The sequence below is a fragment of the Eretmochelys imbricata genome, chromosome 20 (genome assembly GCF_965152235.1).
Source record: "Eretmochelys imbricata isolate rEreImb1 chromosome 20, rEreImb1.hap1, whole genome shotgun sequence".
Classification (NCBI taxonomy): domain Eukaryota; kingdom Metazoa; phylum Chordata; order Testudines; family Cheloniidae; genus Eretmochelys; species Eretmochelys imbricata.
Genome location: NC_135591.1, coordinates 2,824,963 through 2,839,848, shown reverse-complemented (window position 1 = coordinate 2,839,848; position 14,886 = coordinate 2,824,963). Strand labels below are relative to the sequence as shown.

At 63.3% G+C, this 14,886-nt stretch overlaps 1 protein-coding gene across 6 annotated transcripts in view; it reads left to right on the top strand.

Annotated features, from left to right (window-relative positions):
• Positions 1 to 14,886, top strand: part of BAZ2A (bromodomain adjacent to zinc finger domain 2A) — a 35,097-nt gene that overhangs the window by 5,572 nt on the left and 14,639 nt on the right. The window contains exons 1-11 of one of the 6 annotated variants that reach the window (XM_077838204.1): positions 2,323 to 2,416; positions 3,193 to 3,334; positions 7,820 to 7,957; positions 9,697 to 10,224; positions 10,931 to 11,116; positions 12,252 to 12,473; positions 13,297 to 13,488; positions 13,601 to 13,661; positions 13,765 to 13,873; positions 14,088 to 14,189; positions 14,531 to 14,747. In XM_077838204.1, coding sequence (XP_077694330.1) covers positions 7,822 to 7,957; positions 9,697 to 10,224; positions 10,931 to 11,116; positions 12,252 to 12,473; positions 13,297 to 13,488; positions 13,601 to 13,661; positions 13,765 to 13,873; positions 14,088 to 14,189; positions 14,531 to 14,747 — 1,753 coding nt within the window. In that variant the 5' untranslated portion in view covers positions 2,323 to 2,416; positions 3,193 to 3,334; positions 7,820 to 7,821. Of the gene's footprint in view, positions 1 to 2,279; positions 2,417 to 3,107; positions 3,335 to 4,503; positions 4,635 to 7,819; positions 7,958 to 9,696; positions 10,225 to 10,930; positions 11,117 to 12,251; positions 12,474 to 13,296; positions 13,489 to 13,600; positions 13,662 to 13,764; positions 13,874 to 14,087; positions 14,190 to 14,530; positions 14,748 to 14,886 lie in introns of those variants that run through there. The other 5 variants (XM_077838202.1, XM_077838203.1, XM_077838200.1 and 2 more) reach the window with 5 other exon arrangements.

Below are 14,886 nucleotides of genomic sequence, written 5' to 3'. Positions count from 1 at the left end.
AGCAAAGCCAGGAGATGCAGCCACTGGCCTCTCCCCAGAGGTCCAGTATCCATGCTGTCTTGCAAGGAGCTAGTCTGAGCCCCCACTTTGTGGGGCACGTTAGATGCAGGATGGGGCTTCGGATCCAGATTCTGATCCACAATGGGGTGAACTAAACCCACCGCCCACCAAGGCTGGTTCCCGACTCTGCCCCTGGGGCTCATCTCTGACGTGGGGGTGCGGGGTCTGGCCTGGGGTTAGCTATGGAGATGAGCAGGCTGGGTTTGGGATTGATCGCTCTCCTGGGAGCCGGGCAGTGGGAACGAAGGATGCACCAGGGAGAGGCTGTAAATGCTCAGCATCTAGCCAACTTTCGCCCTCCCTGCTCTGCGCTACGCTTCGAGGGGCATCTTCTGTGCTTTCCTGAGCTCTGTGCGCGAGTGAGAGAGAGGTGAAAGGCGAACTGGGAGGCTCCCAGGGGGCCACGCATCTGGGAGTCTGGGGAGCTCGGATTTGGGGAGGGTGGAGTGAGGAAATGCAGTGCTGCGGAGGAGGATGGGTGGCATTGCCTAATGGTTAGAGCACAATATGGGGAGCCAGGACTCCTGGGTTCCGCTCCCAGCTCTGGGCAGAGAGCGGAGCCTAGTGATTAGAGCAAAGGTGGGAGGTTGTGATCCAAGACTCCTGGGTTCTGTTCCCTGCTGTGACTCCCTTGAGTGCCTCGGTCTCCCCTCTGCAAGGTGGGGCATGCTGGCCCTGACCCACTGGAAAGCGCCATGAGCTCTATGGAGGGGGACAGGGGGTCCCTTTGGGGGCAGGAGGGGAGCTGTGAGTTGGAGCTGAGTGGGGGTGTGTCTGAATAGAGGAGGGAGCTGAAGCTAAGAAGATGCCCCTACCTGAGGGTGGGTGGGGACTAGAGCTTTTCTAAGGAAGGGGAGATAACACCCCAGCAACCTGGGGGGAGGGGACTGCCCCAAAGTCTCCCAGGCTGGCATCACACTGGGGAGTCCTACCATGGTGCCCCCCAACCCCCTTCTCCCTGTGTCCTCAGTGCCCTCTGCCCCTCTCCTCATCAGGACCTCTCCCACCCCGCTATCCGCTCCCTCTCTGTGTCCCTAGTGTCCTCCCTGGCACCCCCTCACCATATCCTTGGGGACACCCCCATTCTCTTGTACTGAGCTTAAGGGGCTCAGCACTGGCACAGCCTGCCCCCGGGCAGCTACTGCCCCCCAATCCCTGGGGGAGGGGGGAAGGCAGTGCTAGGACCCAGCCTGGCCCCCCAATTGGGGGGGCGGGGAACAGGGCGGCGCTAGGACCCGCCCCCCCGCCATTCCCCAGGGGGGTGTGTGTATGGGGGGGAACAGGGCAGCGCTAGGACCGGCCCCCCACCAATCTCCGGGGGGGTGTGTGTGTGGGGGGGGACAGGGCGGCGCTACTACCCGGCGCCCCCGCCAATCCCCAGGGGTGTGTGGGGGGGGAACAGGGCGGCGTTAGGACCCGGCGCCCCCGCCAATCCCCGAGGGGTGGGGGGGAACAGGGCGGCGCTAGGACCGGCCCCCCACCAATCCCCGGGGGTGTGTGTGTGTGGGGGGGGGGGAACAGGGCGGCGCTAGTACCCGGCGCCCCCGCCAATCCCCAGGGGGGTGTGTGGGGGGGAACAGGGCGGCGCTAGGACCCGGCCCCCCGCCAATCCCCGGGGGTTGGGGGGGGAACAGGGCGGCGCTAGGACCCGGCCCCCCGCCAATCCCCGGGGGTTGGGGGGGGAACAGGGCGGCGCTAGGACCCGGCCCCCCGCCAATCCCTAGGGGTTGGGGGGGAACAGGGCGGCGCTAGGACCCGGCCCCCCGCCAATCCCCAGGGGAGGGTGTGGGGGGTAACAGGGCGGCGCTAGGACCCGGCCCCCCGCCAATCCCCAGGGGAGGGTGTGGGGGGTAACAGGGCGGCGCTAGGACCCGGCCCCCCGCCAATCCCCAGGGGAGGGTGTGGGGGGGAACAGGGCGGCGCTAGGACCCGGCCCCCCGCCAATCCCCGGGGGTTGGGGGGGGAACAGGGCGGCGCTAGGACCCGGCCCCCCGCCAATCCCCGGGGGTTGGGGGGGGAACAGGGCGGCGCTAGGACCCGGCCCCCCGCCAATCCCCGGGGGTTGGGGGGGGAACAGGGCGGCGCTAGGACCCGGCCCCCCGCCAATCCCCGGGGGTTGGGGGGGAACAGGGCGGCGCTAGGACCCGGCCCCCCGCCAATCCCCGGGGGTGGGGGGGAACAGGGCGGCGCTAGGACCCGGCTGCCCGCCCGGCCCCGCTTCCTGCCCAGCGCGGCTCCCCGGACCCGGCCACGCTGAGTCGGCCCCGAGCCCGGAGCCCGCAGCCCGGCCCGGGCCATGTGAGCGGGACCCGCCGCCGGGGCGCCGAGCCGGGCCCGGCACCGCCCGTCGCTCCAGGTCCGGGGGGGGGCAGGGCGGGCGGGGGAGTGGGAGAGCCACCCCCCACAGCCTGGGGAGGGGATTCCCCCCGTGGCTGGTTTGGGGGGGCAGGGTTATGGGGGATCCCCCCGGTGGCTGGTTTGGGGGGGCAGGGTTATGGGGATCCCCTTCTGGCTGGGTTGAGGAGGGCAGGGTTATGGGGGATCCCCCCTGTCGCTTGGCTGGGGGGGGGCAAGGCTATGCAGGATTCCCTCTTTGGAGGGGGGGATTCCCTGTGCGAGGTGGGTTTTGGGGTGCGGGGTGGAGCCCGGGAGCCCTGGCTCCCAGTTAGGGATCCCCCTGCGTAGGAAGGGGGAGGGGTGCAGCCCCCCTGTGCCTGGCTTGGGATGTGGCTGTTGCGGGATCCCCTCGTGGTGTGGCTGGGGTGGAGGGGGGCGGGGAATGGATAGCTGGGGGGGGGTCTCCTATGTGTGGTTGGGGAGGGGGAATCTATGGGTATGTCTGTTGGGGTGGGAGAGTTCTGTGGCTGAGATCACAGGATAGCCAGGGGAGTCCCCGCTGTGTGGCTGGGGGGGATCCCCCAGCATTTTGGGGGGGGAGGGGCTGGGGGGGAATCCCCTGTGGGGTCCAGGGCTGTGTCACACATAAACACGGAGCCCCGGTGCCAGCAGCCCTTTTCCTCTCCCCCCTGCAGGAAGTGGCCTGGAAATGGCAGCCGGGTTTGTTGCGTCTCTTGTTGTTTTTGAAATGTCCTTTTTTTTTTTTTTTTTCTCCCCAACCCTATTTGGTTTCAGTTTCTGGACTTCCCGGAGCTTGGGAACCTGGGCCACAGCAGCCCCTTTCTGGCCGGCCGGGGTCCATCTCTGCCTGTTAAAAATTGCCTTCCAGGGTCCAAGGCAGTGTAAAAGCCCTATTTCGGAGCTCTCCCTTCCCCGAGTGAGTTAAAAGCCCTTGGGGACAAGCCAAAACAGGGGGGAGGACCTTAAAACCGAACTCGGGGGCTGCTGACGCTGGGCGTGTGTATTCGCTCTTGACTCCCCTGACTAGGCCTTTCTCACGCTTGTGTTTTATAGTCGGTTTCCCTCTTTCATTCGGTTCCCTTGTGGGTGAGGGAGGCCCAGACCCTGTCTGCACTGAATCCACCTCTGGCGGACCTTGCTGACGGGTAGAAGGCCTTGTCTGAACACACAAGACGTACCGCTTTCACTAGACCAGGAGAAACGTACAGTTCCCCTAGCGTCAATGTGGTTATCCCATGTAAACGGACAGGAAGGGGGGTGGACTATGCTGGGGTAACGGGGTTCATACCAAGGCTTGTACTGGGGTAACTGGATAGTCCCCCTACAAATCATGCACCCCTGACCAGACATGATTGTGCCAGGACAAAAGCCCTGGGTTGGCTGGGCCTAAAGCCATCTATTGTTCCTGAGCAGGGACCAGTTTTACAGGCTTGTCTAGACGCGAGTTGTCCCAGTTTAATTTAAATCTGTGTAAACTGGTTTAGCTCCTGTGTGTGGACGCGGGTAATATATCGTTTTCAAACTGGTTACGTTGGTTCATTTGCGCCCGTCCAGTTACCGATGTGAGTTATAAACGGATGGGAACCAATATAAGGAGGTGTGCGTAGGTTACGCTGGTTTAATGAAACTAGTTTAAAGAAACTGGTTTAAAATCACACCTTCGGTTAACCCTTTGTGGCTAGATAGGTCTGAAGTGGTTGGGGAAACACAAAGCAGGTGGTTGGCGCCGCTGCAAATGTCTCAATAGTCTGTTGCCATGTTGGCTTGGCTAAACCCCTGTGTTGGAGAGGCTGAAATCGAAAGCAAGGAACCCCCCTGTTTTTAATCGAAATGAAATCAACACAACAAACCACCCACCTGCGTTTCAATCGGCGTTGGGTTTAGCAAACCGGTGCTGCCTAGAATAATACAGGGCCTAAATTCTCGGCTGCCGTCTCTTGAAAGCTTCTGGCTGGTTCCGAGGTTCTGTGAGCGGCTCCGTGGGTTTCTAAGCATCCCGGTTCCCTGCCCACTGAATTGATCACAACTGCCTCCTAAGTACCCCCCACGCCCGTTCCTGCCTGTGATGTTTCTCATTTGCTCATGATCTCCGGCTGGGTCCAGAATCCTCCTTGTTCTTGTCACCACCTCTCCTGTGAAATGGTCGGCTGCAATGACAAGCCGTGGCCTAATTCTGTCTCCTGCCCAGGTGTGGGGAGGGTTGCTGGCCGGTTGGGGTGAGTGGCTCATTTCCGGGTGGGAGCCGAGGCCTGGGGTTGTTGGGATGGGATTTGCGGGTGTCTTGGGGTGTGGTGGGGAAGGTACTGTTTGTTTCAAGGGAATCCGATGCTGCCCAGTCCTGTCCGTGCTGGGCTGTTGGCCGGGCTAGGCCCAAGGAGATGTCTGCTCAGCCCCCGCGCAAACAACCCGTTACCGACGGGGGAGGTCAGGGAGAGGCGTCTGGAAGCTGCCGGTGCCGGTACTGGCCTGCGATCAATACCCCGTCAATACCCCATCGGGAGAATGACGCCCGCTCGCCTCCAGTGCTGCTCATCTGGGGAGGAGCTAACGAAGCAGCCAGCTCACAGCTACAGCCAATGTTCTCTCGCAGCCGCGGCTCCTGCTTTCAAACCCTGACCCTATTAGTCGAACCGCTCCCATCCTATTCATCTCCCTCCTCCCTCGCTGTAATTAATTCCCCATCTTCCCTGCTTTTATTTGGTTCCCTCTCAGCCAGGCTGCACTCACCCTCCTCCTCCTCCTCCTCCTGGCTGCTTTCCTAAGGCCAGGGTTCCTCCACCCTGCGGTTAGCTACCTCGCCCTCCTGTCCCCAGCACCTCCCTTCACCTTGGCACCAGCCTGGCTTGTCCCCATGCTCTCAGAGCTGACCCTGCAGCAGTCACCTGTCTGGTTCCGGCTTCTCGGCTCCTCCTCTGGCCCTTAAAGGGCCAGAAACAGGTTTGCCAGCTAAAAAACTGCTGCCGGAAAGGGGTGGGTGTGTGTGGTGGTTTTTGGTTTTTTTTTGTTTTTTAATAACTGTCTGGCCCGGCTTTCCCAGTGCAGGCACGGGCTGGAGCCCTGTTCTTGTTGTGGCTTGTAGGAGCAATCAGAGCTAGGCGGTGATGCTCTGTGCGGTGGGGGACTCTTGGTGTGGCTGTGAAAGGGAGACGTGCCTCTGAAGGGGGGGGGAGGGAAGGTCACTTTCTCGGCTGATCGCTAGTGAATGTGACCTGTGCCCCAGTGAGCAGCACGGACGGGGTGTCACGAAGCAATAGCGAGGGGGGTCCCCCGCCTGCGAGATGAGTTGCCTGCCGCTGAAATTTCCCGAGTTGGTGAATCAGACGCTGTCGTTATCCTGCGCTGACGGGGAGCAGCCCATCGGGCTCCTCCGGCCTGGGAGCATTGCAGCGAATGCCGCAGAGAGTGACGAAATCGCCGGTCTCTGTTTCGACACTCCGCGTCTGGCCTGCTGCTGCTTGCAAGGCCGTGGCCTCGGTGCGGCCCTTCGAGAACGGCTGCCGCTGGGCTCACGCCGTCCCTCGGCCCTGCTGTGTTAAACCCTCGCCTTGTAACTCAATGAGGCGGAGAGGAATCCACCGTGGCCTGCGTGGGGAACTGAGGTGGGAGACGTGGGTTCTCAACTGTCTCTGCTGCAGGGTGACCTCAGACAAGTCACTTCCCCTCTCTGCGTCTCCTTTCCCTGAGCCCTGAAGGGTCCCCGGCCAAATCCTAGGCACACGCCCCATCTATAGTTGGGGTCTCTTGGGGATACCGTCATTCACATGCTAGAAAGCTACCGACGTCTGGGAGGGGGTTGGCGTTTGCTTTCCTTGGTGGCTAAGGCTGGTGCCTGGGTCAGGAGGGTTTTCTTCTGGAGCTGGGAGGAGGCAGAGACCAGAGCCGAGCGGCAGATACCCTGGAAGGCTTGTTCCAAAAGCCATCAAAGAGGAAATGAGCTGCAGTGCCGGAGGAATCGGTCGGGCTGAATTTCAGGTTTTTTCCCCCCTGTCTTTTGTTTGCACCGCGGGTTGTCGGGTGTACGAATCCCCTGGAGACGCCCATGGGGAGTTGGAGATGATGGGAGGCCGGTGATTAGAGATGGGCAGGGGACTAGGACTTCTGGGTTCTCTTCTTGACTCTGGCTTGCTGTGTGGCCTTGGGGAAGCATGTCCATCTCTCTCTGCCCTGTCTGTGAAATGGGGCTAATCCACCCACTTGGAGAGAAGTGGTCTAGTCAATAAAAGGCTAATAGAAAGCAAGTTTTATTACTCTTCCCCAGACTTGGGGGCGCGGGGTGGGGCTGCCCTCCCTCTGGCAGGCCGGGGGTGGGCAGAGTGATGCATTTACTCCTTGTCCCCGTTCCTTTATACGGGGAGGCGCTGGGGCAGCCGTCCAGACGTGTGGTTAGCACTGGCCCTTTGTGTCCGCGACACAGCAACCGAAAGATACGACCCACGCGCAGCTGGTGTGGTGGGTAGGTGTGTCTGGGAGGCGCCACTCAGGCAGAAGTGACCCGTCAGAAAGACGAGCGCCGAGCTAGCTGGGCTCTATGCCCTGGGATGACGTTCCCTGGCTTATTTCGGCCGGCTCGTCTCTTTCGCGTGGATCTTGGCAACAGGAAATGCTGTTCTTTCCCAGTGGGGCGCGTGAGCCCTGTGAAATGGGCAAACAGCTCCCAGCCTGGGAGGGGGGCGAGGATCTGTAACCGAAACGTGCCGGCCCGCTGGTGGGAAGATGCTAGAAGCAGTCCCATGGGATTGCTCCAGCTACAGCCGAAAACTCTCCGCAGCCCTCTGCCGGACCCTGAGCCCTGGGAGCAGAAGCGGAGCGGCTGAGTTTAATGCAAAAACGAATCCGGGGCCGGGAGCACGTGAGATCTCTCGGTAGCCCCCTTCCCTCGGCGAAGCTCCCAACACAGCAGTGAAACGCCGTCTTACGCCAACGTTGGTTTGTTTGCCGGAGGGCTGCTGGCTGCTTGGGGCTGCTGCAGGGAGTTTTCTAGCCCTGAATGTTCCTGGTGATGGGAAGTGGGGACATGGCCCCTTTTCTCAGAGCCTCCATCTGTCAGCGTCACGCAGGCCGGGAATTTGCACCGTGGTTTCCGCGTCCACTTTCCTTCCACCGATTTGAGATTCGGTTGCTTTTGCACCCGTTCTGCCCCCTTCTGGGGGGCGGGGGGGGGCTCTTCATGCACTGCTCTCCGGCTCAGCTTGTTTTCCATCCAACCCTCCCTCACCACCACCACCCCCCCACACCCCGGTCAAGGAGCTTGGGTACAATATCCCCCACCTGGCCTTGATCCCTGCCTGGTGTCTGGGTGCATTATACCCAGTAGGCGGGGGGGAGATCCTGTCCCCCCCAGGCAGTGGTTCCAGGTCGGGGCACTTTTAACCCTTTGGTGTCTCGTCTCTTCTCTCCTCAGAAATGGAAACGAACAACCATTTTAACTTCCCTGGCCTCCCCTCTGTCCCCACTGCCTCAGGACTGAAGCCCGCACCTTCCTCAGGGGACAGCCCCTACACTAACGGGTCTCCTATCAACTTCCCCCCGCAAGGGAAAGGTGAGTGCACGGAGGGGGGCTGGCCTCTGAGTGGGCTTGGACCCTTTGGCCTGTCCACCCTTCAGAAATAACCCTCTACTGGTCTCTAGCACCCTGGGGTGCTTAACAAACCGCAGTGACCACCCCCCACTCCTGCCAAGTCGGGGATCTCCACTGGCTGCACAGTGAGTCAGTGTCTGATGTGGGGAAAAGAACCCAGGAGTCCTGGGTTTCAGGCCTGCTGCTCTCGCCCACTAGATCCCACTTCCCGCACAAACCCTGCATCATTTTGACTGGTGCCTAGCGTCCTAGCAGCATGTGGTCAGCGGGTTCGCTGGGGGCTGGGATCCTGGACGCAGGGGCTGAGCCAGTCCCCAGGGAGGAGGGGGTGCACAGGCTAGGGCAGGACCCGATCCGGCCAGGCCATCCTCTGGGTGGTGATGCTTCCCTTGAGAGAGCAGGGGGTCCCAAGGAGTTTGGGGGGGGAAGGGGGTGCTGAGGGCACCCCCTGCTGGAGTGGACGGAGCCCCCGTGCAGCAGAAAGAAGGAAGCTGTGTCTAGACTCCTGTCCCTGGTCCATGGCCAGCCAACATGGGGGTTGGCGTTGGGTTCGCTTCAGCGGGAGCAGGACTGAACCGTCTGGTTCAGGAGACCCAGGAGCTGAGAGCAGCAAGGTGGGGCTTGGAGGGCGCCGGTCGCCCGGTCTGCCCTGGGCCAGGGGATCCTCCTCCCAAGGAGGCAGCCACTGGAGAGGAACAGTTATCCCGGTTTGAAGGCAGCTGTGCCATGGGGCAGACACTGGGCTGGGCGCAGGAGAGGAACCCGGGTGGTGTGGGGGGGATGGGATTCTGGCTGGGTTGGAGTGGATTAGCGGGGGGGATGGGGCTCTGTTTGGGATTGCTTCATCCTAGAAAAGAAACGACTTGCCAGAACGGGTCTTTGCATGGATTTGGCTGGTCAGCTGATCTCGCCAGCAGCCCAGCCGAGGGCCAGCTAATCCCCGCGGGACTCCAGGGCTGGCTCGGACACCGGGGCCGCTTGGCAGGTTTCACCCGGACCTGCGCGTTCTCCCTCTCCTGGGGACGTTTGCCGGGGCAAGAGCCCCCCACCCCCACCCCGGCTCGCAGCCCCCTGCGTTTGGAGCCAGAGCTGCCAAACTTCCCGTGTCCATGGCTCTGGGTGGCTCGGATGCCAACGGGCGGCTGGCCGCGTGGTTCCTGTCTACGGCGGGTCTCCGAGGCCTGCTGCTCCTGGGACAGAGAGGGTCCCAACATACGGGGCATAGTACCCTGCCGCAGCCCATGGGGAGGATCTGGGGGAGACACCTGGGCAGCTGGGGAGAAATCAGACAAACCCTCCTACCTCCCCAAGGCCCCGCTTTGGGCTGGGTGACTTGCTTGCATGGGGCTGGGGGGTCAGTCTGCAGCCGGCCTGCATACTGTGATCTCTAGGGGGCTGAGGAACCAGACGGCAGGACCTCATCTGGGTTGGGCGAGGTGTTCCCCGTGGACAGCCCTTCTGTGGCTTCCTGTTCCCAGTTGCTGTCCCAGGCCTAGAGTTTCCGGGGCGGGGGGGTCTGTGCCCCACACGCTTTAAGCTCTCTCTGGGAAGATCCTTCATCCCTGCTGCACGCCTGCTGGCTTCCCGCCCTCGCCTAGGCTCTTCCCCGCGGAGAGGAAGGCCGGGATCTCCCCCCAACCTCCCCAATCCGTGTCCCCAGCACAGCCAATTAACCAACGGCTCTGCCTTTCCCTCGGCAGGCCTGAATGGCGACATGAACGGGAATGGCTTATCTACTGTATCTCACACTAGTACTTCAGGGACCTTCGCTTCTGCCGGGCACTCCCTCGACGCCTCCGCCCTGCCCCACCCATACGACTATCTCTGGAACTACCCGCCGTACCAGCCCGGCGGCCTCAAGGAGACCCCCGGCGTCTCCCAGTTCTCTGGCCTCGGACAGTACCCGCTCAACGGCATCCTTGGGGGCGCCCGGCCGGCATCCCCGGGGCACAACACTAACCCCCGGGGGGCCCAGGAGTTTTGGGCCAACGGCACCTCTGGCTCCATGGGGCTGAGCTTCGATTCGCAGGAGCTGTACGACTCCTTCCAGGATCAGAGCTTCGAGCTTGTGCCAAACGGCGCCAGTGGTTTCTACGCGGCCTCCCAGCCCTCCCCCATGCTGGGCACCGGCCCAGAGGGGTCCTTGGCGGCAAAGGAGATGCCGCCTGCCGGCGAGGAGACCAGCACCGCACTCATGGGCAGCAAGGAACTGGAGGAAACGCAGCCGGGTGAGTGGGGGCAGGGGAGGGTCATGGTTAAATCAACCCCCCTGCCTCCCCCGCAAATCCCTGCTGTGGTGTAGAGCTGCCCTGAGACTGCTCCGAATTGGGCCCCCTGCACTGCGTGCCAAGGGCTTTTTCAGCAGTGGTGGAGGGAGCCCAGCAGCGCTGCCTGGCTCCCTACCCACGTTCTGCACTTGCAGACGCACACCTTCCCTCCCCCCCCCCCCCAACGTGCCCAGGGAATTCCCCAAGGGCAGGGGTTGGGGATCAAGCCCATGACCTGGGAGAGGGTAAGGAGGGGTGCACCGGGTGGGAGGCTCCCCCTCCCAAAGGAGGGAGGAGACGAGTCGGCAAACTTGATGTGTTGCGAACAGGGCTGTGGAAAGCACGGTCTGGGGGTGTGGGGACCAGCAATTGTGCCATGGGGGAGGCTGCGGCATGAGCCCTGCTGAGCTGCCCATAACCGACATCCTGCCCCAGTCCAGGAGCTGCCCAGGCAGCATCTGCCTGGCTTGGCTGCCCGGGACCCGGGGCTGCTGACGGCAGCCCTATGCCAGCACCGGGGCCGCCCGGCGCTCCGCTCCTGAAGCGGGGTCCCTCCTGGGGTGCTGGGACTGTGGGGGGGTGCCGACACCTGTGTCGGGAGGGGGACGGAAGGGTTGTGTTAACGTGTTCTCTTTGGGGTCGGGGGGGGGGGTCCGGTCGTGTCTAGACCTGCAAATGTGCAGCTACAACAGGTCCGGGTCAGGTGTGGAACCGCTCAGCCAGGAAGCTTCCGTCTTGTCCCCGGACACCGCTGGGAGCTGCCTGGGTGACACCTCTGCCATCGCCGGTCCCCTGGCAGACCCTCCTCTCCTGAGCGAAGACCCCCTGGAGCCCTTCGAGTCGCTGGCTAGAGGTAGGGAGGCTGGCGGCCGGCCCGAGAGGGTGGACCCCCTTCCCCGGGAGGTTGGCCTGGGGCGTGAAATCGGCAGAGGGCGGGCGGGTGGGGGCGGTGATTTGGAGAGGGCGGGGTGGGCATCGCGGGTGGGCGAGTTTGCAGGTAACGTGAGCTGCCTTTTCCTCAACACTGGGCCCACTGGCGCGCCGTGCCCTGTCCGTGGGGAAGCTCCCAGGCCGGCCGGCTGCGGGACCAGAGCGCGCCGCTCGCTCGGGGGGCGTGAGGTATTCAGAGAGCCTCTTCGATCTGGGGTGAGGGGTGGAGGAAGTAAGGGGGCAGGTTCGTGAAACGGGCTGGATCTCGACCAATCAAAGGCTCTGTCGGCCTGCGCCCTGTTGCCTCGCTGGTGTTGCGGGTCTGGGGGGTCAGGCCGCTGGGAAGTCTGGCGCCGAGGGCGTCGTTGAAGCTGCTGACTATTTGCTGGGCCCCATCCCGGTCCTTGAAAAATGTCCCTTTCTGGTGCTGGCAAACTCTTCCCACCTCCCTTTGGCCCGCCAGTCAGCCCCAGCAACGGTGTCTGGTGTCGGCTGTGGGGCTGAGACCCCCAGGGGCAGCGCTCCAGGTTCACTCCAGGTTCAGGTGGTTTCTAAGTGCAAACTTCCTCCCCTAACCCTGTCAGGTCAGCACTGGGGGCAGGAGCGGGGACACCCACTGCCTCTTATACCCCTCTGGCTGTGGAATCCCGCCCACTCGTAGGCGGAGCCATGAAATCTCTCCCAATAGGGGTGGGGTTACCCGGCCTGGCTTCCTTGTTTAAAGGGCCAGGCTTTCTTATACACAGTCACCCAGCCCAACTCACTTCCGGGATGGTTATTACACAGCCATCTTGGGTTTCGGTTCCCAAAGGAGCCGGGGGCGTGGCTAGAGCCAGCGAAATCCATTAACCCCTGGTGTGCTGGAGCCAGCGAAATCCGTTAACCCCTGGTGTGCTGGAATCACGGGAAGTGCGCTCAGTGTGGGTTTAACTTCCCAAGCAGACACCCACCCCACCCCAGCTGCTCCCCGGGCACGACCCTAACCACAATGGGGTGAACACTCGCCCCCCGGTAGGACGCGCCTAAGGCCTCTTGCTCCGATTGTCCCCACCCCGCAGACCCAGGGACCGGAGATCTCTACGAGATGGACAACTCCCAGCTGGTGAACGACAAGTCTTCTCTGGAGGCTGCTCCGGACATCTCGACCCTCGACTGCTCCGAGAGCCCCTCCCTGAACAACTCCAGCTCCTTCAGCCTGCTGCCGGAGGACAGCCAGGCCCCCTCGTCGCTCTTCGTTAGCCCCGTCTCGCCCCCTGTCCTGGGGGAGGCCGTCTTGCAAGGTAGGGAGCGTCTCTGGTGCGGAACCGGCTTACAAGTGGCTGTAGGGCCAGACCGGGCTGCTTTTGCAAAGCGCACAGCTGGTGGGGACTACGTGTCCCAGCAGACGCTGCGTCATCTCCAGCCCAGTGGCTCAAACTTTCTTCCGGGGAGGTGGGCGCACGGCGTGGGGGGAATCCTGCCTAGTGTTGTGTGTTACGGCAACGCCTGGGAGTCCGAGACCGGGGCCCCATGGTGCTGGGCCCTGTACGTACCCGAAAAAAGACAATCCCTGCCCCACAGAGCTTCCAAGCTCCGGTTAAGAGGTGGATACAGATGGCCGGCGTACCCCCAGGGAAGTGGGCCTGTGGAAAGCCGGGGGGTATTGAGTGGGGGGGTTGATTCTAAGGGCTCCAGCCAGGGGAGAAAAATCCCAGAGGAACCATGAACAGCAGCAAGGCTCGGGGTCTAGGATTTTAGCAGGGGGCGTATTGGGAGCCCCAGTCTGGCAGCCGGCCTCTCCAGTTCTGCAGGGAGCATGGCTCAGCGGTTACAGCAGAGGTGATGCGGCACCGGGGCTGCCGTCCCGGCTCGGCTGCAGACTCGCCGCATGACGTGACAGGGTTTGTTTCATCCTGTCACCCCCTCCGCCCCGAAAGGGGAGTCCCAGGGCCTGCCCATGGGTGGGGGGGCAGAGACGAATCACTGGGATTGCCTCGAGTGGCGGGGGGACACAGCATGGGGTGGCAGCCTGGCAAATAACCCCAGCAGACAGCGTATTCCCCCGCTCCACCCCAGCTGGGGTGGTCCTGCCCCACGAGTCTCTGTCCCTCCCTGGTGTTGCAGACAGCAGCTTAGACCTGCAGGACGGGGGCGACCCAGGGGAGGAGGATTCGGAGTCTCTGGAGCGCAGCCCCCCGCTGGAGCCAGAGTCCCCAGCCGCCTGTCTGGAGCAGGAGGAGGAGGAGGAAGAGGAAGAAGTGGCTGAGGACAGCTGCCTGGAGGCTCCAGCCGCCCCGCTCAGTGCGTCAGCAAGGGGTAGGTGAGAAGCTGTTCACCCCCGGCTGTTCCAGCCCCTTCCCCTGCCCCCACCCTGGCCTGTAAGCGAGCAGCTGGCGCGCAGTGAGTGACTGGCCCCCTGTCTTGGCAGGCGAAGTCCCCCGCAGACGGATTGCCACGGTGGAGGAGGTTCGCTTCCCCCTGCAGCACGGGTAGGTGGCGCCCGGGGGCTGGTCCTGGAGCAATGCCGGGGTGGGGGACGGCCAGCGCTCCGCCCAGGTGGGTGCCGGCCACTGACGGGCCTTTCCCGCGCAGGTGGAGGAGGGAAGTGCGGATCAAGAAGGGCAGCCACCGCTGGCAGGGGGAGACCTGGTACTACGGGCCCTGCGGCAAAAGGATGAAGCAGTTCCCGGAGGTGATCAAGGTAAACCTCTCTCCCCGTCAAGGACCAGGGTGGAATCCCTCGCCCGTGGCCGTCGGGAGGCTGGCGTGCCGGGTTGGAGCGGGCAGATCCCTGCTGCTGGGTGCCCCCATGACGATGCCCAGTGTCGGCCAGGGGGGTGGGGGTTGCCCGTTGTGCTGCAGAGGGAGGGTGTCCCGGTGCCTGATCAGCCCCATTTGCCTTGTCTCTCCCCCAGTACCTGAGCCGGAATGTGGTGCAGGACGTCCGGCGTGAACACTTCAGCTTCAGCCCCCGCATGCCCGTTGGCGACTTCTACGAGGAGCGGGACACGCCCGAGGTGGGCACCTTCCCTGGGGCGCAGGCTGCAGCCAGCTCTGCCCAGCCACGGGGCCTGTTCCTCTCTTGGGAGCGGGGTGGGTAGGGGCGGAGGCGAGCTCCCGTTTATTGGGGATGCGCCCGAGGCGCAGGGTTTGCAGGGCCCGGGGCCCCATGGCTTTGCCAGCTGGCAGGTCGGAGTCCCTCCCGTGCTCCCCGGAGCCTCCCTGCCCGGCTGGTGCCCTCGCCACGGGCGAAAAGGAGACTTCCCCAGGGGCCCAGGCGAGCGGGCATTGGGGGGTCGGGTCAGGGCTTGGTGCGGAGACCCAGTGGTGATTTGCAGCTCCCCCCTCTCCCATGCAGGGCTTGCAGTGGGTGAAGCTGACCCAGGAGGAAATCCCCTCGCGCATCCAGGCCATCACAGGCAAGCGTGGGCGCCCCCGCAACACGGAGAAGGAGAAGGCCAAGGCCAAGGAAGCGCCCAAGGTGAAGCGCGGCCGGGGCCGGCCCCCCAAGGCCAAGATGGCCGACTTGCTGAGCAAGACCGATGCCCGGCTCCTGAAGAAACTGGAAGCCCAAGGTACCCCGCCCCGCGTGTCATGCGGCCCCTGTGCTCTAAGGGAGCTCATCTACTGGCCCCAATGCGCCGGCCCATTCCCATTGATTTCAGAGCAGGGACGGGGCTGCTCAGCATCACTCTGGATCCGGCCCCACCCTCA